Genomic DNA, 22,459 nt, shown 5'->3' with positions numbered 1-22,459 from the left:
GCCTCAGCATCGGTCCTTCCAATGAATATTCAGGACTGATTTCCTTTAGGATGGACAGGTTGGATCTCCTTGCAGTCCATGGGACTCTCAAGAGTCTTCTCCAACACCACAGTTCAAAAGCATCAATTCTTTGGTGCTCAGCTTTCTTTATAGTCCAACTCTCATATCCATGCATGACTACTGGAAAAACCATACCTTTGACAGACAGACATTTGTCAGCAAAGTAATGTCTCTGCTTTTTAATATGCTGTCTAGTTTGGTCATAGCTTTTCTTCCAAAGAGCAAGTGTGTTTTAATTTCATGGCTGCAGTCACCATCTGCAGTGATTTTGAGCCCCCCAAAATAAAGTCTGTTGCTGTTTCCATTGTTTCCCCATCTATTTACCATGAAGCGATGGGACTGGATGCCATGATCTTAGTTTTCTGAATGTTGAGTTTTAAGCCAACTTTTTCGCTCTCCTCTTTCGCTTTCATCAAAAACTCTTTAGTTCTTCACTTTCTGCCATAAGGGTGGTGTCATCTGCCTATCTGAGGTTATTGCTATTTCTCCTGGCAATCTTGATTCCAGCTGATTCACTTGAGTAGGTTTAAATATTTCTGATTGGGGATTTCCCAGGTAGTCGAGTGGTTAAGAATCTGCCTTGCAACACAGGAGATTCAGGTTCTATCTCTGGTCAGGGAACCAAGATCCCCCCTGTATCAGAGCAACAAAGCCCATACACCACAACTCCTGAAGCCTGTGAGCACTGGAGCCGTAACACCATGATCAGAGAGGCCGCAGGCTGCAATGAAAGATCTTAAATGATGCAAGGAAGATTCCATAAGCCACAACTGAGACCCGATGCAGCCAAACAATTAATTTTTTAAATAGCTAAAAATATATTTCTGTCTCTGGCAGACGGATCCTAGAGCAGTCCCCATGATTCCTATTTCCTGGTGTCCATGTCCTTTTGAAATTCCCTCCCCCTGAGTGTGGGTGGGATCTGTGGCTTACTAGCCAATAGCCAAGACATTCTGGAGATGTAATTAAAGTCCCAAATCACTTGATTCTGTGTTAACTGAAAGGGAAATTATTCTTTATTAATTATGAAAAATCCCTTAAGAGAGGGACTAGATGCCCCCTGAGAGGAGAGACTCTCCTGTGGACATGAGGAAGTAAGCAGCTGTGTTGAGAATCTGACAGGGTAAAGAAATCCAGGCTTACAGTCAGGCTTCCCTGGTTGCTCAGCAGTAAAGAATCCGCCTGCCAATGTAGGAGCTGCAGATTCTATCCCTGGGTCAGGAAGATCCCCTGGAGAAGGAAATGGCAACCCACTCCAGTACTCTTGCCTGAGAAATCCCATGGGCAGAGGAGCCTGGCGGGCTATAATCAATAGGTTCACACGGAATCGGACACGACTGAGAATGCACGCACACGTGCATCGTTGTTTACAATGTTGTGTTAGTTTCAGGGATGCAGCCAAGTGATTATATATCTAATATATATATACACTATTTTCAGAATATTTTCCTTTATAGGTTATCATAAGATACTGAATATAGTTCCCTGTGCTATACAGTAGGTCCTTGTTATCTGTTTTATATATAGCAGTGTATATCTGTAATTCCAGATTTCTAATTTATCCTCCCCCATCTCCTAGGAGTTTTGAATAAGCTAAAGGAAGATGCCATGTGGGAGAAAAGGGAAAGAAAAAGGGAGTGAAGGAGAGAGAGGGAGAGAGAGGTTGAAAATGGATATTTTAAAGACACTGCGAGATAACTGGGAAAGTAGAAAACATGATTTTTTTAAACATAATTTTCAAATAATGTCATATACCAAGAGAGAATATATTTTCCTCTAAAGATTTAAGGAATCTGTGTGATATAGAGAGCACTCACTAAATATTCCGTGGGCTTCCCTACATTTTCCATTCTCCTTATGTAATAGGTAAGAACCTTCATGTTCTATTACAAGTTAATCACTAAAGGGATGTTGCCTATAAGCTTAAATTATACTTAATAGCCCATCTCTGGGAACCCTGCCTCTCGAGTAATGAGTGTTAAGCTAAATTACCTTTATTTAGCTCACAGGAAACATCCTGACCAGGACCACATGTGAATGGCTGCAGGAAGGAAGAAAAGAACACACTCACTCTGGAATCTGGCTGGAACCAGGACTAAACTCTTTCCCTTTTAGAAGCCTGAATTCTAACTCAAGGGAGATGATTCTTTGAGACACTGGTCCACCATTTTCTCTATCTGTTGGCTTTCCAAATAAAGCTGCTATTCTTCACCCCAACAATATTTTGGCCTGTCCTGCGATAGGCAGTAAGAGCTTAGACTCAGTATCATTTGCAGTTAGGATGGGTCTATGTGGCTGGATCTAGCCAATGATCCATGAGCAGACATGACTTTCGCTACTTCTGAGCATTCACTAGTTAAGAGTTTGTGTGTCTCATCCATCACCCTCTTTTCCTGTCACATGTGCCCAGTGGTGCCGGGTCAAGGTGTCAAAGCTTCTGTCAGCCTCTTTCCCTGAGGACTGAATAAACAGAGTCCCTACCTTACCAGACACATAATGAAAGCTAAAAATAAATTTACTAAGTCACTGAAATTTGGAGGTTTGTCTGTTGCAGCAGCTGGCAGTTAAATTACATGGATACTCTTAGGCTATGTTCACATCCCCGGAGGCCCTCTGTCTTCCAGTCATTCCTCTGCACAAGTTCTTTTTTTTTTCCAGATTCCCAGGACTCTTAGTCCGCTGCTCTTCATATTGCAGACCTGGAGATGTGATATGTATGGCATGCTTTTATATTCTTTGAGGATATTGTGTTAGTCGCATACAAATTTAGAGTTGTTTTCTTCCTAGTTTATTGGCGTTTTAGTCATTATGCAGTATCTGCTGATGCTTCTTGCCTTGAAGTCTAATTTGTTGTATATTAGTTTAGCTTCGCTGATTTTCTTTGAGCTACTCCTTGTATAGTATGTCTTTTACAACCTTTAAGGTACCTGTATCCTTATATTTCAGATTTTTTAAAGCAATAAAAAGTTGCTTTGCGGGACTTCCCTGGTGATCCCATGGCTGAGACTCTGCACTCCCGATGTGGGGAGACCGGGCTCAATCCCTGGTCAGAAAACTAGATCCTGCTTGCTACAACTAAGACCCAGCACAGCCGAATAAGTTAAAAAATAATTAAAACACTAATTGGACACTTTTGTTCTTTAAGTTTATTCCACTCAAGTTTAAAATATGTACTTATACATTTGAGTTTCAAAACATCATCGTACTTGTTTTCTACTTGTCCCATATGTTCAGTGTTCTTTTTTTCCCTCTCTTCTTTTAAATCTTTTTAAGATTGTTTTTATTATTCCATATTTTCCTACATTCACTTGTTTCATATACAGGTATAGTTTTTTAAACTATTTTTCCATGATTGCCACGGTGATTACACCAGGCATCCTTAATTTGTTAAAGTTTAACATAAATTAATTCTTGTACTACTTCTCGAACAATGAAAGAATCTTGAAATACTTTAATGCCATTTATCAGTTCCCACACTGTGTGCCATTTTAAATTTTCCATATGTTTAAAGCTCTGCCAGACATTTTTTGCATTATATACTCAGTGTTCATTTATTTTTACCCATAGGTTTACCTTTTATCTTGTTCTATATTTCTTCCTTCATAGTCATACTTCCCTTTGGGTTTATTTTCATTCTGCTTGAAAAATTCTCTTTAGCATTTCTTTTCGTGTGGGCCTGTTGATGAGCAAATTTTTTTTTCAGATTTTGATAGTCTGAAAACACACATTTTTCTTTCATTTTTGAATGATATATTCACTGGGTATGAAAGTTTATATTAACTATTATTTTCTTTCCACACTTCAAAGATATTGTTTCAGAGACTTCTCTGGAGGTCCAGTGGTTAAGACTCCACATTCCCAATGTAGGCGGCACAGGTTTAATTCCTGGTTAGGGAACAAAGATCCTGCATGCTGCTTGGTGTGGCCAAAAACAAACAAACAAAAAATTCCATCATCTTCTGAATTTTATCATTTATATTATAGAGTCAGTTGTTAGTCTTAATGTTGTTCTTTTGGAGGTAATATATCTCCCCCCAGGCCAATTGCTTTTAATACTTCGTTTTTGGTTTTCAGCAGTTTTACTATGAAGTGTTTAAAGTTTTCTTTGCATTTTTTCTGTGTGGGACTGAGTATATGTTTTTCGTCAATCAGAAAATTTTCAGCTACTCTCTCTTCAAATATTGCTTCTTTCTCACCCTCTCTCTCATATCTTTCCAGGACTCTAATTTATTCTATTTAGGCTTTTTCACCATGTCCCACATGTCTGTTACTCTCTATTTTATATATTTTTAAAATTTATTTCTCTTTCTATATACTTCAGTAAGGATGTTAGTTGAGAGAAGGCAATGGCACCCCACTCCAGTACTCTTGCCTGGAAAATCCTATGGACGGCAGAGCCTGATAGGCTGCAGTCCATGGGGTCGCTAAGAGTCGGACACGACTGAGTGACTTCACTTTCACTTTTCCCTTTCACGCATTGGAGAAGGAAATGGTGACCCACTCCAGTGTTCTTGCCTAAAGAATCCCAGGGATGGGGGAGCCTGGTGGGCTTCCATCTATGGGGTCGCACAGAGTCCGACACAACTGAAGTGACTTAGCAGCAGCAGCAGTAGCAAGGATGTTAGTTACTGATTTATCTTCTAGCTCTTTAGTCCTAAAATGAGCCATGTCTAATCTGATGTTAGGTCCATTTATTGTATTAAATTCATTGTTGTATGTTTGAGTCTTAGGATTGCAATTGTACTTTGGAGATCACCTAGCACTCTACCACGATCCCAGTGGAAATGCTTGCTGTTCTACACAGATCTGTCACATGAACCAAAACAAAATTCTCATTTTTGTTTAAGCCAGTTTTACTCAGTTTTCCAGTTACATACAACTGAAAGCTCTTGAAGTGTTGAGATATTTCTCTTGATGATGTCAAGATGGTTGCCGCAGCAGCAGCAGATGCAGATGCAGATGTCAGATGCAGATATAATATAGAGAAGAAGTGGGATATTGCTGGTCATACATCTCTTTTTTATTAGGAGGGAAAACCTTTTCAAGAACCCCCATCAGAATATCTGGGTTGTGTCACATATCCATGTCTAAGCTAACCATGACACATGGAATGGGATGAAAATGATTAGCCAATAACAATCTTTACTCTTCCCTGAATTTAGTGAGAGGGTTGGTCATCTTCTCTGAGCAAAGGACTATAGAAGATGACCATCCAAACAAACCTGGGCCTCTCTCAACAATTGAAAACATGAGAGGAGCAAGGTCTTGGGCAGATAATCAATGCTGTTTACCTGACTAACAGATGTATTAGTGTGTGTGTGTACAGAAAATACCAGAGGATCTTCAATGGAGGTCCAGTGGTTAAGAGTCCACCTTCCAATGTGAGGGACTCAGGTTCAATCCCTTGTTGGGGAACTAAGATCCCACATGCTGCAGGGCAACTGAGTCCTCCCTTTGCAATGAAGAGCCCTCGCACTGCAAACAAAGACCCATTGCAGCCAAAATAAGATAATTTTTTAAAAAAAGAAAATACCAGGTAGAGTACATATTAATCTCTTAGCATGGTTTAAATTTTGAAATGGGACTCTATGGGATGGAATGAATGGATATTTTCACTTTTTACTTACAGCATTTTTATTAGTTTATGTTATCTTGGTTATTCAAATTTAAAAGGACTGGAATTCCCTGGTGGTCCAGTGGTTAGGACTAAGTGTTTTCTAAGTGTTTGCTTGAGGCCCAGGTTCAATCCCTGGTCTAGTAACTAAGATCCCACAAGTCACGCAGCAAAAGAGAAAATGAAATAATAAACAAATAAATACATGTAAAAGGATTGCTTTGATCTTAAAATGGGCTCTAAGAAATGGAACAAGGATTTAAACAAAAAACAAACAAACAAACAAAAAGAGAGAGAGAGAGAGAAGCATATGTTAGTGGATCCCATCCCTAGCTCTGGCCCCTGTAGAGTCACCAGGTGCCAGCAGCAGGATTATTCTTATCGGGGATTTGGAAGCACAAGGTTCTCAGAGCCTGATGCCATCAAATATTTGAACTATCCAACTCCCTTCTCACACACTCTCAAAGCAGCATAAATTGGCTTCCTATGCACATTTTCTACAGGAGAAGAATTTGCTGGACATGGCAATGTGAGCATTCTGACCCCCTTGGCAGTTCCATTTTTCATCATATATTAATAAATTTTTTTTTAATTTCTCAAATAGTGGGCTAAGAGCTGAGCTAGTATTATCAATCTCCCCACACACACCCCCCACCCCCACCCAATATATGGGCTCTCTCTTAGCGCTGTTAAAGTCAAGTTTATGAGCTCGTACCATGATGAATTCAGCAAGGTAAATGTCACCTCTGAGGCCACTTGGCAGCTGGCTAGCCAGTCTGCTCTGATGACACTCCTGTCTCTTCAAGCACATTTCCTTCAGACTCCTATGCTTTCTAGCCACATTCATCCCAGCCAACTCTCTGTTTATTTATCTTTCATTCTGTCTTTTCCTTTATGACTATCTCTCTCTTCCTACCTCACACCTAACCTTCCTTTACCCTTTCATTTTTTCTTTCTGTTTTTTTACTTTAATTAACCATGGAATTGAATCATAAAATATACTAGAAAAATGTGACAAGCCCTGAGCTGGGCCATGCATGTAAAATGTATTTTGACCTCACAATAAGTCTGAAAAGTGTTTTTATCCCTATTTCACAGGGAAAGTAGAGGCACATAAAAGCTAAGCACTTATGTTTGATAATTTAAAGTTTTACTGCTTAATTTTCAAAGTCAATAAATTTAGTGTGTTATATTCTCTTTGTCTTAGACAATAAAATTTAAACATTATGTTCGCCTGGGTGTCCTAAGAATTCACCTTTAGGTATGTTTATTTCTGGTCCCATCACTTCATGGGGAATAGATGGGGAAACAGTGGCTGACTTTATTTTGGGGGGCTCCAAAATCACTGCAGATGGTGACTGCAGCCATGAAATTAAAAGACGCTTACTCCTTGGAAGGAAAGTTATGACCAACCTAGATAGCATATTCAAAAGCAGAGACATTACTTTGCCAACAAAGGTCTGTCTAGTTAAGGCTATGGTTTTTCCAGTAGTCATGTATGGATGTGAGAGTTGGACTATAAAGAAAGCTGAGCACTGAAGAATTGATGCTTTTGAACTGTGGTGTTGGAGAAGTCTCTTGAGAGTCCCTTGAACAGCAAGGAGATCCAACCAGTCCATTCTAAAGGAGATCAGTCCTGGGTGTTCATTGGAAGGACTGATGCTGAAGCTGAAGCTCCAATACTTTGGCCACCTGATGCGAAGAGCTGACTTATTTGAAAAGACCCTGATGTTGGAAAAGGTTGAGGGCAGGAGAAGAAGAGGATGACAGAGGATTAGATGGTTGGATGGCATCACCAACTCAATGGACATGAGTTTGGGTAGGCTCCTGGAGTTGGTGATGGACAGGGAGGCCTGGTGTGCTGCAGTTCATGGGGTCACAAAGAGTCGGAGATGACTGAGCGACTGAACTGAACTGATTTCTTTCTTAGGCTGGAGAGTGGGAGATGGAACAGAAGACGAAAGAGACAAACTGGAAATGTTTCCTTGAGCAGTAGGGGCCCCCACTGCTTTTTGCACCTTCCCTGTCCTTTTTCTTGAGAGCAGGACTTAACCCTGACTTCTCTGGAGCAATCTTGGTCCTCTTCATGAAGGAGATGATCTTCTGTGTTTAGCCAGGACAAATGTACTTTCTGCATCTGTGTAAAAGGAAGAGATAAAAATTTCAGCCCCTAGATGTGTAACTTTCAACCACTTGGAGGTGGAGGTTGCAGGGAAGTTGGATCTGCTCCCTGGAAGACCACTTCTCTATATTTGGATGTTGAATTAAACTTCTCAGCTCCACCATGTATTCTCTCAGCATCCTGGAGACAGTGAGGTAGAAGTAGAGAGAAGCATCCTTGCCATCATTACCTCAGATGGGATTTGAGAGGAGTAGCAGAGAAAACTGCCTCTTGAGAAATCTGTATGCAGGTCAGGAAGCAACAGTTAGAACTGGACATGGAACAATGGACTGGTTCCAAATAGGAAAAGGAGTAGTCAAGGCTGTATATTGTCATCCTGCTTATTTAACTAATATGCAGAGTACATCATGAGAAATGCTGGAATGGAAGAAACACAAGCTGGAATCAAGATTGCAGGGAGAAATATCAATAACCTCAGATATGCAGATGACACCACCCTTATGGCAGAAAGTGAAGAGGAACTAAAAAGCCTCTTGATGAAGGTGAAAGTGGAGAGTGAAAAAGTTGGCTTAAAGCTCAACATTCAGAAAACAAAGATCATGGCATCCGGTCCCATCACTTCATGGGAAATAGATGGGGAAACAGTGTCAGACTTTATTTTTTGGGGGCTCCAAAATCACTGCAGATGGTGATTGCAGCCATGAAATTAAAAGACGCTTACTCCTTGGAAGGAAAGTTATGACCAACCTAGATAGCATATTCAAAAGCAGAGACATTACTTTGCCAACAAAGGTCCGTCTTGCCAACAAAGGTCAAGGCTATGGTTTTTCCTGTGGTCATGTATGGATGTGAGAGTTGGACTGTGAAGAAGGCTGAGCACCAAGGAATTGATGCTTTTGAACTGTGGTGTTGGAAAAGACGTTTGAGAGTCCCTTGGACTGCAAGGAGATCCAACCAGTTCATTTCTGAAGGAGATCAGCCCTGGGATTTCTTTGGAAGGAATGATGCTAAAGCTGAAACTCCAGTACTTTGGCCACCTCATGTGAAGAGTTGACTCATTGGAAAAGACTCTGATGCTGGGAGGGATTGGGGGCAGGAGAAGAAGGGGACGAGAGAGGATGAGATGGCTGGATGGCATCACTGACTCGATGGAAGTGAGTCTGAGTGAACTCCTGGAGTTGGTGATGGACAGGGAGGCCTGGCGTGCTGCGATTCATGGGGTTGCAAAAAGTCGGACACGACTGAGTGACTGAACTGAACTGGAAGGGTTCCAGGACCCTCCACTCTTATTCCAGGGAGTAAGGCTGATTGTCTTCTAGAGACTTGAATATTTGGATCTTGGTTATAGGCCGAAAGGGCAGGCAGAGAGACTTGGGCTGAGAATCAGTGCAGCAGCAGAAAAGTCCTATGTCCAGTTGAAAATAGAGGGTCCTGACCGTGGTAGGTTCAGCACCATGGAAAGAAACAAGACTGCCCTTAACCCTTGGTCTCATAATTAAGTACCATGGACAGAACCCACTGAAGCACCGCCCCCTTCCACCCCCCACCCCGCCAACGGCGTGCAGGCTTGCTGTTCTATGGAGGGATCTAACCTGGTTCCTGGTTGACTGCCTCTAGCACTTAAAGCTCACAATAAACCACAGTTCAGTTTCCATCTGAAGCCCTCCTGAATTTCTTTACTGAGGTGTCTATTCCACAGCCTCCTGGTGAGAGTGGAGTCGCCTTAGAGCGACTCTTATTAAGATCCAGCTGATTTGCATATATCTGCATACACAGGGGGCTTCTCCGTTCTGCTTTTATTATAGATGAATTGTTCAGATGAAGAAAGACAAGGTGTATTTCACTTCTTCTTTTCCTCTTCTTTCCCTATTCTTAGGGTCTTGATCTGGTGATTTCCCCGAGAAGCCTGCAGGGGTGTGTGATAGGAGAGGTGGGAAACAGACTCCAGACAACCAGGTATTTGTTGGGTCATTCTGTGTGGTTTTCCTCGGATAATTTCCTCCATCTTCTTGACTTCTGAATGATCCTTGTGAGGATCACAGGAGGCTGCATTTTGTTTTAGCACATGGGGTCAGAACCTCTGGGTTGAAGTTCCTGGAGTTCAGGGAAGAAGCTATGGCTGGAGCCTTAGAGACTGCAAAAAGGATGGGACCCCGTTTTGAAGAGAGGGATGAGGAGTGGTTGAGTGAGGACTCATTTTGAAACGAAAGGAGTCCTGGGTCTCTAAGCAGCTTCTAAAAATACCATCTCCCAGCGCTGGGGAAAGGGGGAGGGGAAAATCGAGCGTGTAGAGAATAAAGATGGGAAGGAGGTGGGGGTGTAAGAGCCCTTCTTCAGGTAGATCTGATTTCAGAGCCTCCGCCTGCATCCAAGGGCCGGCAGGGATGCCACACCTCCGTATGCTTCCTCAGCGAGCTTCGGTCTTCTTCGGTCTCCGAGCCTCAGCCTCTCCTGATGACCTTTCTTTGTGCGGGCTAAGGAACTCAATTTCTCCCAGCCTCTCTTCCTACTGTTGCTGTCCAGCAAGTATGTCTGTGAGTAAGCTTGTACACATACCACACACATACACACACGAAGTGACACATGAAAGTGGCTTGTAAATGACCAATGCTCTATGATGTCAGAAATTTTAATTCCGTTTAGTGCTCATGGAAGTATGGACTGTGCAGAGACAGGGCGATTCACTCAGGTATTCTCAGCACAGAACATGGCACCCGGTGAGTGTTGGCTGAAGGGTGTGGAGTACATATATAAAAAATGCACAGACATCCAGGCCATGCAGGACTCACATTCATTCTCAAGGCTTCTCTAGCTAATATAGCCTCCAAAGGAGAGGGGTTAGGCCCCCAAGAAAAGAGCTCTGAAAAGCCACAGGGTGGGTGGAGCTTTCTCTGCTCACGTTCAGTCCAGACGGTGGCGCTCAGTAGCCGCCTCCCTCATCCTGGAGGGCTCCAGTCCTTCCCACCATCAACGCCTTAAACCCTCAGCCAGCACATAAATGACCTTCACAAGACAGAGGTCGTGCTCCACGTTTCCTTTCGACTCCTTCAGGGCTGGGTGAACTCTGTGAGGACTACTCCTCCTCTCTCGCTGATGCCTGGGAGTCTGGCCGCTGCTTTCCTCACGAGTCCCCGAGGTGGGCGGAGAGCGTTTATAAAGGGGGGAACTCCAGGCTCTGAGCAGACTGGGGAAAGGGGTGGTCGCGGAGAGGGCTGCCTGTGTCCTGGCTGCAGAAGCAAGAACCTGGGGAATCACTCGTTCATGCAAAATCTATCAACCGCCCATCCCGGCGTCCACATGATTCCCCAGCCTCGGAAGAGCTGCTGGTAGTGTGGCACTGTGTCTTCCACTTTACTCTCCTTTCTCGTGTAGCTCTCGGGGTCGTGCTTGGCCTCTTCCTCCCCGGTGTGTGTCTGTGTGTGTGTGTGTGTGTGTGTGAGAGAGAGAGAGAGAGAGAGAGAGAGAATGAAGGCGGGGAGAAAGGGGGGGGGTGGAGCCACGAGATACCAAAAGCTGCAGATACAAGAAGAAGACAAGGGCTAGAAGATAGAGGAGCTTCCCAGAGCTTCGGGTCGGGACACCAGTCTTCAAAACCTCCTGCAAGTCCTGGGTACTAGGGGTCTTCCAGGTTAGCTCAGAGGCTGTTTAAGTGTCGCTGCCTCGGCGCGGTTTGCTCCTCCTTAAGCCACGCCCACATTGCCTGTTTCTCAGGAATGAGAGGCTAAGGTTCAGCGCTCTGGGCCACCTACGGCAGGTCATCCCTCTCCCCATGAACCGAACCAGGTCTCAGCGCTGCCCCACCCCCCATGGTTTGGAGACTGGCGGGACCCCTTCCTTCTCCCCCTCCAATTTGCTGTTCCGCCCCTGGCCTGTGAAACTCCACCTCTCCACCTTCTCCTGGCGGGGATTGGTGGACTTCCCGCGGTGGTACATAGGGATTGGTGCCCATGGATGATGGTCACCGGCGAGATCCCGCCCCACAGCCAGCGCTAGGGTCTGGGGGCACTGCTCAGCGGTGCTGGGGCTGGCGCGGCTTGAGCCGCCGCCGCACTGACAGCTCGGTCTAAGGACCATGGAGACCGGCGCCGGCCCGCATCCGCTGCGCCTGTTCATCTGCCTGATGCCGCTGTGTCTCGCCTTGCTTTTGGGGCCGGGGAGGCCAGGGACCGCAGAGGAAGGTGAGGAAACTGGTGGCTGTTTTGGAGGCTTGGATGCCAAAAGATAGGAAGCTGAAGAACCGGGGTGCTTGAGGAAGGAGTCATACGAAGAGACTGGAGTCTGTATTGGGGTTTGAAGCAAGCGGACAGCGAGAAGCAAAGAACTGGAGAGAGAGGAAAAGGTGGCTAAGCAACGAAGAAGAGAGGAGCACTGAGGAGCTCGGGGGCTGGAGACCTGGGAGGCTGGGGAAGAAAGAGACCAGGAAGCCAGACGTGGGAGCCAGAGGCGACGGTTCAGGGGCCGGTGAGACGGACAGGCTGAGCAATTGGAGGTGGAAGGTGTGGGGGCAGGGAGATGCGGAGGTGAAATCTGAGTATAAGGAGATGGGATGGAGCCGGAACAGTGGGGAGTCTAGGGGACCACTGCGTGGCAAACAGAAGGTAGAGCGCTGGTGGGGCGACGAGGGCGGGCGGTCTGGTGGCAAATGTGGGTGAGAGGGCGTGGGGTGGGGGATTGGGGGTAAGAGTCTGGGAGCTGTCCGACGTGCTGACCAGAGGGAGCTGTCCGCAGTGCTGAATTTGGAGTGTAGCCTAACCAGCGCAATCTGCGTTGCCGGGTTCGGTGGTGCTCGCTGTACCAGAGACTGCGTTTTGCGTCTGACCCTGAATTTGAGAGAGCTGTACACTCAGTTAAATCCAGAGGCGTAATATCCAGGTGCAGGAGCTGGAGGAGCTGGAATCTGAGGCGTTGGCCTCGGGGTTGTTCTGGGCGCTAGATCTCTGATGCTTTCCAATATGCAATTCCGATGTGCTGTCGGTTACACCGAAATCGGGAAGCTGTCAGTGGTCCTGCTCATTGTCGCTGACACCTCTGGGGCCAACCCCTTTAAAGGGCTCACCTTGGAGCCACACCCCCTTGCTTAAGCTCCAGATGAGTAATCTTCAACGATTTGGGGATGGCCTGGGCTTCTGGCTCTGAGCTGCTGCTGTGCTATTCTAACCAGTGTTTCTCTGGAACCCATATTGACAGCAGAATTCAGACTGCAGGTCAGATGCCTCATGGGGGAAGAAAGTGACCACATGCATCTCTGGTTTAGAAGGGGTCATGGCTTTATATATTAAAGGAATCCTGATAATCTTTCAAAAGCAGTGGAGATGACAGCCCCTGGGAAAGGGGCTGATTGAGGAGGTAAAGATTTTTACTTTTTTTGCTGCTGGCAGGGTCTCTCTACTTCGTTTTCCCCAGAGGCTCTGGGAGTCAAACTAAAAAGTTCAAGTCTCCCCTATCCCTGGTGACCCCAGACCTCAGAAGAACCCATGAGTATGAGTGAATTCAGGAATGTGTACAAGAATTCTCGGATATGATCACTTTCTCCCTCTTCTTGACACTCAGTTATAATTTGGGAGATCTGGGAAGGTGGGGGGGGTCACTGATCCCCCCATTTTAGAGCCAATCTTAGAGCACATGTCATGGATTCCATGCAAGGCTGAATAATGACTCTCCAAATATTTCCATACCTGAATCCCCAAAACCTGTGAATATTATCATAAATGGCAATAGACGTTGCAGGTATGGCTAAGGGTCTTGAGATGGAGAGGTTACACTGGATTATATGGGTGACCCGATTACAATCACAATGGCCCTTATAAGAGAGCCACAGAAGTCAGAGTTAGAGAAGGAAACAGGCTGGAATGATGTGTTTTGAAGATGGAGGAGGGGGCCACAAGCCAAGGAATCCAGGTGGCCACTAGAAGCTAAAGGAGGCAAGGAAATGGATTCTCCCATTTGAGCCTCCGGAAGGGACCAGTCTTTCCAACACCCTGACTTTAGACCAGTGAAACTGATTTTCAACTGCTGACCTCCAGAACTGTAATATAATAAAGTTTTGTTGTTTTAAGCCACTAAATTTGTGGTAATTTGTTACAGCAGTCATAGAAAACTAATACAGGCTCCTTCCCTAATCATTGTGGCTACCTTTCTTTAGACTAGACCTACTCATGCCTTATCATGGGGATATATGAAGTGGGAAAAACTTGTCTGTATCCTTCACCACATTCTCTGTTTTCTCAGTCAGCAAATTTCAAGTGAACTCACCAAAGGTTCTCACCCCGCCACCCCGAACTTTCTGACATTTCTGTTCTTCCCTCTCTCTAGTCATCCTTTTGGATTCCAAAGCTTCCCAAGCTGAGCTGGGCTGGACTGCACTGCCAAGTAATGGGGTAAGTGTAAACCTTTCCCTCTCTGTCCCAAGGAGCTCCTGGTGGTCCAGGACTCAGCCCCTTTATCTCTCCATGGCTACATCAGATCAAAATGCTCCTGAGAGCATGTAGTCTCCAGCAGCCCTGGCTTCAAGCCAGAGTGGCCTATTAGAAAATGTTGACTCTTCAGTCAGACCGCAAAAAAAAAAAAAAAAAAAAAAACTGATAAGAGAACTGGGTGTGTCTAGGAACAGACAGCATCTGGATGGAACCAATGCTGGACGGTGCCTTGCACCCAGTAGGTCCACTAAGCAATGTTGTTGACTGATGGATTGACAGGATAAGCAAGACTTGGAATCCTAAAAGGGGCTTGGAAACTTGGGGTAATCGGGGGAGATGTGATGGTGTGACAGCAGCTTAGTGTTGTGGAAAGAGCACGGGGTGGAGAGCAAGGAGACTTCTTACTTCTGCTACAAGAGGAAGTGTCTATCCACTCAAGTCACCCCTCTCTGGAGCCTGTTTTCCCTGTCAACTGGACCTAAGTTGTCTCCAAGGTTTCTCCCAGCTCTGCGTCTTATAATTTCAGGGGTGTGTATGGGGAAGGAGGGGAGAAGAGAATGCAAAATGATGGGGAATGGGGACTTCAGCCCCAGTCAACGCCAGGGCTCGACCTCTTGGGGGCGCCTTGGCTCTAAGCCGCCCACATGTTTGTTCTCTTCCCCAGTGGGAGGAGATCAGCGGCGTGGACGAGCACGACCGTCCCATTCGCACATACCAGGTGTGCAACGTGCTGGAGCCCAACCAGGACAACTGGCTGCAGACTGGCTGGATCGGCCGCGGCCGCGGGCAGCGCATCTTCGTGGAGCTGCAGTTCACACTGCGTGACTGCAGCAGCATCCCTGGAGCCGCAGGCACCTGCAAGGAGACTTTCAATGTCTACTACCTGGAAACCGAGGCCGATTTGGGCCGCGGGCGTACCCGCCCAGGTGGCAGCCGGCCCCGTAAGATCGACACAATCGCGGCAGATGAGAGCTTCACTCAGGGCGACCTGGGTGAGCGCAAGATGAAGCTGAACACAGAGGTGCGCGAGATCGGTCCGCTCAGCCGGCGGGGTTTCCACCTGGCCTTCCAGGACGTGGGCGCATGCGTGGCTCTAGTCTCGGTGCGAGTCTACTACAAGCAGTGCCGCGCCACGGTGCGGGGCTTGGCGGCGTTCCCAGCCACCGCAGCCGAGAGCGCCTTCTCCACGCTGGTGGAGGTGACCGGAACATGCGTGGCACACTCAGAAGGGGAGCCCGGCAGCCCCCCGCGCATGCACTGCGGCGCCGATGGCGAGTGGCTGGTGCCCGTGGGCCGGTGCAGCTGCAGTGCGGGATTCCAAGAACGCGGTGACATCTGTGAAGGTATCCAGCGCCCTGGGGGGTGTGGTGTGGGAGTGTAGCCCGCAGGTGGCAGTTGCGAGAGAGTGTGTCCTAGATGAAAGAGGCAGGAGGGGGAGTGGGGAAGTCGTGGGGTATGGAGCTGGGAGTCCTGACTTTTTGTGGTGCTCCCAGTGGGTGCAGCCAGGACCAGTGAGTGAAGTTAATGAGAGATGGATTTGACTGCATACAACGGGTCATCAGGGACCTGTATTTCAGGCACCATGATAAACACCTCACACAGACCTTCTTATTTATTCACAGCAATAAAAACATCTTTATCCCTGTTTTGCAGATAAGGAAACAGGCTCAGAGAGATTAACACCTCACTTGCAGTTAAGAAACAGGGAACTGAGTTTTAAATCCAGATTTGCCCAACTCTCAGGTTCTTTTTACTACACCATGCTGCCTCCCCTGTGCATTGGAAAGAACTCTACAATAGCCCAGCTCTATTAGCTAGAAGCTGCTGGGATTGGTTACATTAGAGGGAGTGAGCTCCCTGTCACCAACAATATACAAGTCAGAGGCTGGCAGGAGGATTCTTGAGCTGGAGAGAGAGATTGGGAAATTGCACTAGGTCACTACTAAGATCCCACCCAACTCTCTGAACTAGAGTCACTGTGCCCCCGGGGGAGATCCTTCATGTTGGGGGTTCTGTTAGACTCTCTGGTCTGTGGGGGCACCAGGAACAGGTCTCTCTTTCTCTATCTGTAGCTCTGAGGACTGAGGGTAAGAATGGGGTGTGAACCATGTGCACTTAATGAAGAAAGACCAAGTGATGCTTTTTCTAAGCCAGGTCCTTCTCTTGGTGCCAGGGCAACAAAAATGAATCAGGCAAAATCTCAACTCTTGAGAAATTCGTAGTCTAAGTGGAAAGATGTAAACATTTAAAAGTCACAACAGGATGATGTATGAGCTAATAGAGAGATTGATACAGTGGTGGGAAGACAGTGGGAGAAGTGACTAAACGTGCTCTCATCCCTTTGTTCAGTCATCCATTCAACATGAGTTGAGAACACCTCACCTGCATTTATTGAGGGTGTGTGATATGTTTATAAATGAATGTCACCATCTTTTCCCTGAGGCTCTTGTGGTTCAGTAACAGACTTGGAGATAAAAACTTTTCTGGGCTCTTCAGGAAAGGTTGGGATCCACTTCTGGGTTCTCCAAACCTGTATTTCTACATCGTCTATTTACCCCATGGTCTGCAGTGACCTCTAGTGTTTCTATCACTCGACTAGGAACTTCTTGAGCTCAGACAGTGGGTTGTATTATCTTAGCAGCTCCAGTGTCCATAATGGGACATATGGTAGGTGCTCAATGGAAATGTACTGGGTGAGTGAGCAGTTAGCATAAAGAGTGATACATATCAATAGAAATCTGAGGAAGCCTGGAGACAGGAGAACCCAATTCTAAGTGTAGAGAGAGATGTTGATAAGGCCTTTCTTCCAGGTAGCCAAGAGAATTCTGAGGTAAGAGACTGTGTATGTAGAAGCATGGAGGCAGGCGAGAACATGGCATGCTTGGGGCTCAGCAAGTCAGCATGGATACAGAAGAGGGCACTTGGGGATGCGCGGGTGAAGGGGCTGGAAAAGAGGAGTGGCAATTCATGAAGGGCTTGAGTGGGGATAAAGAAGGGATAAAGAGCTTAGACTTCATGCTTTAGACCATTAGGGAGAGTTTGAAGCAGAGATCTGACTAATTCAGATTTGTATTTTCAAAATATCACTTGAGCTGCTATTACAAAGAAAAAGCTGGAGAAGGAAGGATTAGAGGCCAGAAGTTGAGGAAGGATGATGATGTAATAGTTCAGGAGAAGGAGCACGGGTTCTGAACCAAGGGAGTAGCAGAGCTCACTGAGTGACAAGGATGGATGTAATAACAAGAAAACCTCCACAGCACTTGGTGACCATTGATTTCAAAGGAGGAAGGAGTCCATTTTGACTGATCTGCATCCAGAGGATGGAATGGACATATGGTAATTCACTGGAGTAGAGAACACAGGGCATGAATGCACATAAAGAATTGATGGTGTCCATGGTGCACTCAAATAGAGGTAGCTAGAAAGCAGGTCTGGAGCTCAGCAACAGAGAGATAGATGCGACTTGAAGCTATGGGTTTGGTTGGGACAGACCAGGGACAATGTGTGGGGTAAGAAGCAAGGCGGCCAATGATGAAGTCTCACAGAACAGCAACATACAAAGGGGAGCTATAAAGAAGACTGCAAGGCAGTGATCAGAGGCTGGAGGAGAGTGTGATTTCATGGCAGCCAAGGATGATGGAGGGCCTCCTGGGTGGCTCAGTGGTAAAGAATCTGCCTGCCAAGCAGGAAACCTGGATTTGTTCCCTGGGTCAGGCTGACCCCCTGGAGAAGGAAATGGCAACCCACTCCAGTATTCTTGCCTGGAAAATCCCATGGACAGAGGAGCCTGGCGGGCTACAGTCCATGGGGTAAAAAGAGTCGGACATGACTTAGCAGCTAAACAGCAACAAGAATGATGGAAGTTCCAGGAGGGGATGGCCTGCAGTGTTGGTGAGCCATCGGGTAATGCAAGGATTGGTCGATGTCTGCCTAGTGGCCCTGGTGAGAGCAGTTTCAGCTGAGTGATGGAGGTCTTACCAGCTGCAGCAGGTAAGAGGATGAAGGAAATTGAAGAGCTAAAGGCAGGGAATGTAAACACTCTCTGGAGGCTGCGTTTGAAAGGGGAGAAGAGGGCATGATGTCTTGAGGAGGACATTGGGTGGAGAGAGGATTTTTTTTACTGTAGATGAGAGGGAGCCTTGTTTACACAGGAGGTGGGGAGCCAAAGGGGTACCAAATTGGGGGAGGCCATCGGCCTCTGGGGAAGAAGTAATTTATTACTGATGTGGATCAGAATTGCTGATGCATGCTGCTAACAAAAAGCAGGCCACGTTTTACTCAGTTTTATTGTTTTTAAATACAGTGCCCTGCTGCCCACACCTTAAATGGACTGTTTTTATGGCTCCACTCCCTGTACTGTTACCGGAAAGAGCTGATAGAGAAGAGAATTACCAACCGATGGCCTCTCTTCTCTCTGTGGGTTAGGAGGGGTCACCTGTACCAGTGGACAGGGGAATCTTGCTCTGCTTTACTCACCTCTGCTTTACTGCAGCTCCAGAGCCTAGAACAGCACCTGGCTCATAGCTGATGCTAAAAAATTGTTGAATGAATGGATCAGGGACTTCAGGAGCGGATTTAGATATACATTCTAGGCAATCACACACACACACACACACACACACAGACTCAGGAACCCAATCCCACTTCTGACTTTGGCTGAGACCAGACAAAGGCCATTTGTAATGGCATCAGCTCTGCCTTAGGGAGTAAGGACATGGGGAGGGTGCCAGGCAAAGCTTCACAAGGGAGATTATTTTGAACTAGGATTTGGAGAAACATAGGCCTTTGCCAGGAGAGAAGTTGCATAAGACACTATGGGACAAGATGCAGAGGTGGAAAAGGAAAAGTTCAGTGTGGCATGGGTGGGGTAGGCATTGGGGAGCTGTTGGAGGGTTTCAAAAAGGGAAATGAAATGGTCAGGTTTGTATTTTAAAAGGGAAGGCTTTGCAAGTGTTTTCTGTAGCTATTACAGAGCCCTCTCTGAAGACAGACACACAGAGGCATCTCTCTTTAATGGCCATGACTCTTGTTGCTCCTCTCCCAGCCACCAGAGGAATTATTGAAAGATGCGGGGTTTCCCTTGGTGGAAAAAGTCAGTGTATGACTCGTGTCTTCAAATCTCTGTAGGACTGCCCTGGAGCAGAGGGACCCAAGCAGACATGCTGAGGCTCCACAGGGTACATCAAGTCCCTGCGATGGAGAGGCATGAGGCGGGTTACATGCAGAGAGGCTGATTTGGGCTCAGCATGAAGGCCTGCGTGCTCAGTTGCCAAGTCGCTAAGTTATGTCCAATTCTTTGCAACGCCAAGGACTGTAGCCCACCAAGCTTTTCTGTCCATGGAATTTTCCAGGCAAGAATACTGGAGCAGGTTGCCATTTCCTTCTCCAGGGGATCTTCCTGACCCAGGGATCGAACCTGTGTCTTCTGCATTGCAGGTGGATTCTTTACTACTGAACCACCTGGGAAATCCCACCACCTGCTTACTGAATGCCAATGTGAGCCAGGTGGCAACCTAACAGCTGTGACTTGCTATTCCCACTCCCCCACAGTGCCCCCTACAGGGGGCAGAGGCCTGCACTCAGATCCCAGCTCTGCCTGGTACTGAGGGGCTGTGAGAAGTTACTCAATCTCTCTGGACTCCCCCTTTCTTCTTAGAGCTGGGGGAAAGTACCCTAGGGGGCTGCTGTGCAATTTAAATGGAAGCACTTTCAAACTGCCAGCATTGTTCAACAGAGGCCGCCTCAGAAGGAGATGGGGTCCCATTACCAAGTATCTGAGCAAAGACTGTGGCTCCTGCTGGGAAAGCTGCTGGAAGATGGGCCAGAGGGCATTCAACTAGAGGACCCCTGAAATTCTGACTCTGACCATGAGGAAAAGAGGAAGGGGTCTGGTTCTCAGGAGTCCCTTCCTGAGTCTGCCCCTCCATACAACCTCTTCTAAATACAGCCTCTCAAAGTAGATATAAGCAATGCTGTCTCTGATTGGACCACCCACCTCTGGGACCCCAGACACACATACACACGGAGAAAGGAGCCTCCCACATTCTTTCCCTCCTGCTGTGCGATCCTGCAAACATGTCCCTCTCTTACTTCCGAAGGAGGTGGGCAGGCCATGCTTAGTGTTCGCATTTGTCTGGTTTCTTGAGGCCAGAGAGGCATAGGAAGTAGCAAGGCTAACACTGGAACCCAGGCCTCCGGAGTCCCAGCCTGACTGCTGCTGCCCAGACCAGATGTTAGTGAGCCCCGTGCTTTGTTCCGAAGGCAGGGACTTCCAAAGGCTCCTGAGCTTTGGAGGCCCTGCCCAAAGCAGCCCAAAGCCCAGGGCTCTAAGCAAGAGGGACCCATCGCCAAACCTAAGCCTCCAGATGGAACCCTCAGCCCCTACCCTCTGCTCCCAGAGAGCTGGAAGTTCTTCCCAAGGGCTAGTCTGCATCCCTTCTGTTGTAGTATGTCTTTTTGGGGTTGGAGAGCCACCAGTCTTCCACAAAAAGCTAAACCAGAGGAGAGGGATAAAGAAATCCTGGCAGGGACAGGGAACCTGGTGAGGACCACCCAAGCTCTGAGAGGAGGGCCAGCAGCCATTGCCTCCCTCCCTGGCCCAGCTGGTGAGAGACCTTTTAAAGTGGGTGTTTAGCTGTTTCCACTCTAGGCCTGTGCTGGAGGAAGAGTAATTACTACCATTAGTGTGCAAATATTGTCTGTACTGGGCTCAGCAGTTTGCATCTTTTATCTCAACCCTCCAACCACCTTTTTGAGGTAGGTATTCTATGCAAGGCTCAGAGAAGTGGACCAACTTGCCCAAGGCCACAAAGCAAATAAGTCGTGCAACTCAGCTGCAAACCCAGGTAGTTTATATATAAAAGCCTGTGCTTTTAACCACCGACTTCTAGGGGAGGTGAGGGAAGTGAGAGAAGCAAAGGAACTGAGGAGGTGTCAGAACCAAGGAACTTTCATGGTCCCTCTTCTCCCTCCACTTAAGAGTGGCAGGCTCCACTCCTAAATGGGGACCAAGTGCGTCAGTAGAGGATTTATGATGCATTAACCCTCAAACAGTGGAGGTGGGAGGATGAGCTCTGACAAGTGTGTATGTGTTTGTGTGTGGCAGTGTTTCTAATTGGGAGTGTGTGGGTGTCTGTCCTTTAGTAACTGGGAAACAACCCTCAGAGGCCTCTCCCTTCTGTCCTCACATCAAAACCAGAAAGCCTGGCTCCTTTTCTTCTAGTGGGCATTAGGGCAGTGTGGTGTGGGCTCTGAACCAGTCGGCTGCGGTTGGAATCCCTCCATTTACTAGCTGTGGGACATCTGGCAAGTTACTTAACCTCTCTGAGCCTTAGTTCCCTCATTTTTGAAATGAGGATAAAGTGCAAATCTCACAGGTTGTTATGAGCATTCAGTGAATTGCTAAAAGCAGCAACGCAGCCCCACCCCAATCAGGAAAGTGGAGGAGAGAGAGGCTGTGGTGTAGCCCCTTCCTCACGCAGTTCCTCCCCGCAGCCTGTCCCCCAGGGTTTTACAAGGTGTCCCCGAGGCGGCCCCTCTGCTCACCGTGCCCAGAGCACAGCCGGGCCCTGGAAAACGCGTCCACGTTCTGCGTGTGCCAGGACAGCTATGCGCGCTCGCCCACCGACCCGCCCTCGGCGTCCTGCACCCGTGAGTCCAGCTCCTGAATGCTTTACCACGGGCAGGGGGTGGGGGGCGGTCTGTAAAGGCGGAATCGAGGTGTGGTGAGGGCAGGGGCTCCACGCTGGGGAGCGCCAGGGCTCACGTGGGGGGCCTGCCCCCCAGACGGCAGAGTGGAGGGAGGGGTGGTCACCGCAGACTTGGGCCTGGGGATGGAAGAACCAGGACAACAGAGAGAATCTAGACGAAGGGATGAGGTTAGGCTCCTTGGGGGATCACCCTGTGGGCCGCCGCCCACCGCTCCCGCCCTCACCTGTCTTAACTCTCCAGTCAGCAGGGGGACTCCCGCCCCTTACACTCTGTTAGGTCCCCAGATCAGTAACCTCATCCCCTCTCTAACGTCCACCCACCCCATCACTGACCGCGCCCCACTCCCACATCCCGCCCTTCACCCGCCCACCGCCCTCCGCTCCCCTCCCCTGCCCGCCCACGCCCCGCCCTTACCGGCCCCGCCCTTCACAGGCCCCGCCCTTCGCAGGCCCACGCCCCTCCCCTTCCCGCCCGGCCCCGCCCCCTCCCTCCTCTGCTCCGCGGCCGCCCACCCCAACCCCTGACTGCGCCCACCCG

At 47.7% G+C, this 22,459-nt stretch overlaps 1 protein-coding gene and 1 long non-coding RNA gene across 2 annotated transcripts in view; one reads left to right on the top strand and one right to left on the bottom strand.

Annotated features, from left to right (window-relative positions):
* Window positions 1-10,264: 10,264 nt before the first annotated feature.
* The window catches only part of EPHA10 (EPH receptor A10), a 44,697-nt gene continuing 32,502 nt past the window's right edge, over window positions 10,265-22,459 (top strand). The window contains exons 1-4 of the mRNA XM_086394241.1: window positions 10,265-11,974; window positions 14,109-14,173; window positions 14,877-15,555; window positions 21,707-21,862. Coding sequence (XP_086250367.1) covers window positions 11,869-11,974; window positions 14,109-14,173; window positions 14,877-15,555; window positions 21,707-21,862 — 1,006 coding nt within the window. The 5' untranslated portion in view covers window positions 10,265-11,868. The remainder of the gene's footprint in view (window positions 11,975-14,108; window positions 14,174-14,876; window positions 15,556-21,706; window positions 21,863-22,459) is intronic.
* Window positions 12,064-22,415, bottom strand: LOC147375020 (uncharacterized). The gene is made up of 4 exons (XR_015161511.1): window positions 22,146-22,415; window positions 21,758-21,912; window positions 14,928-15,067; window positions 12,064-12,764 (listed from the first exon to the last, which is right to left on the bottom strand). It is a non-coding gene; the product is annotated as an uncharacterized LOC147375020 (long non-coding RNA).

The sequence above is a fragment of the Bos grunniens genome, chromosome 3 (assembly GCF_055505025.1).
Source record: "Bos grunniens cultivar Pamir isolate PY7600 chromosome 3, Bosgru_T2T1.0, whole genome shotgun sequence".
In the NCBI taxonomy this organism is placed as follows: domain Eukaryota; kingdom Metazoa; phylum Chordata; class Mammalia; order Artiodactyla; family Bovidae; genus Bos; species Bos grunniens.
This window is presented reverse-complemented; position numbering and strand designations above follow the sequence as displayed.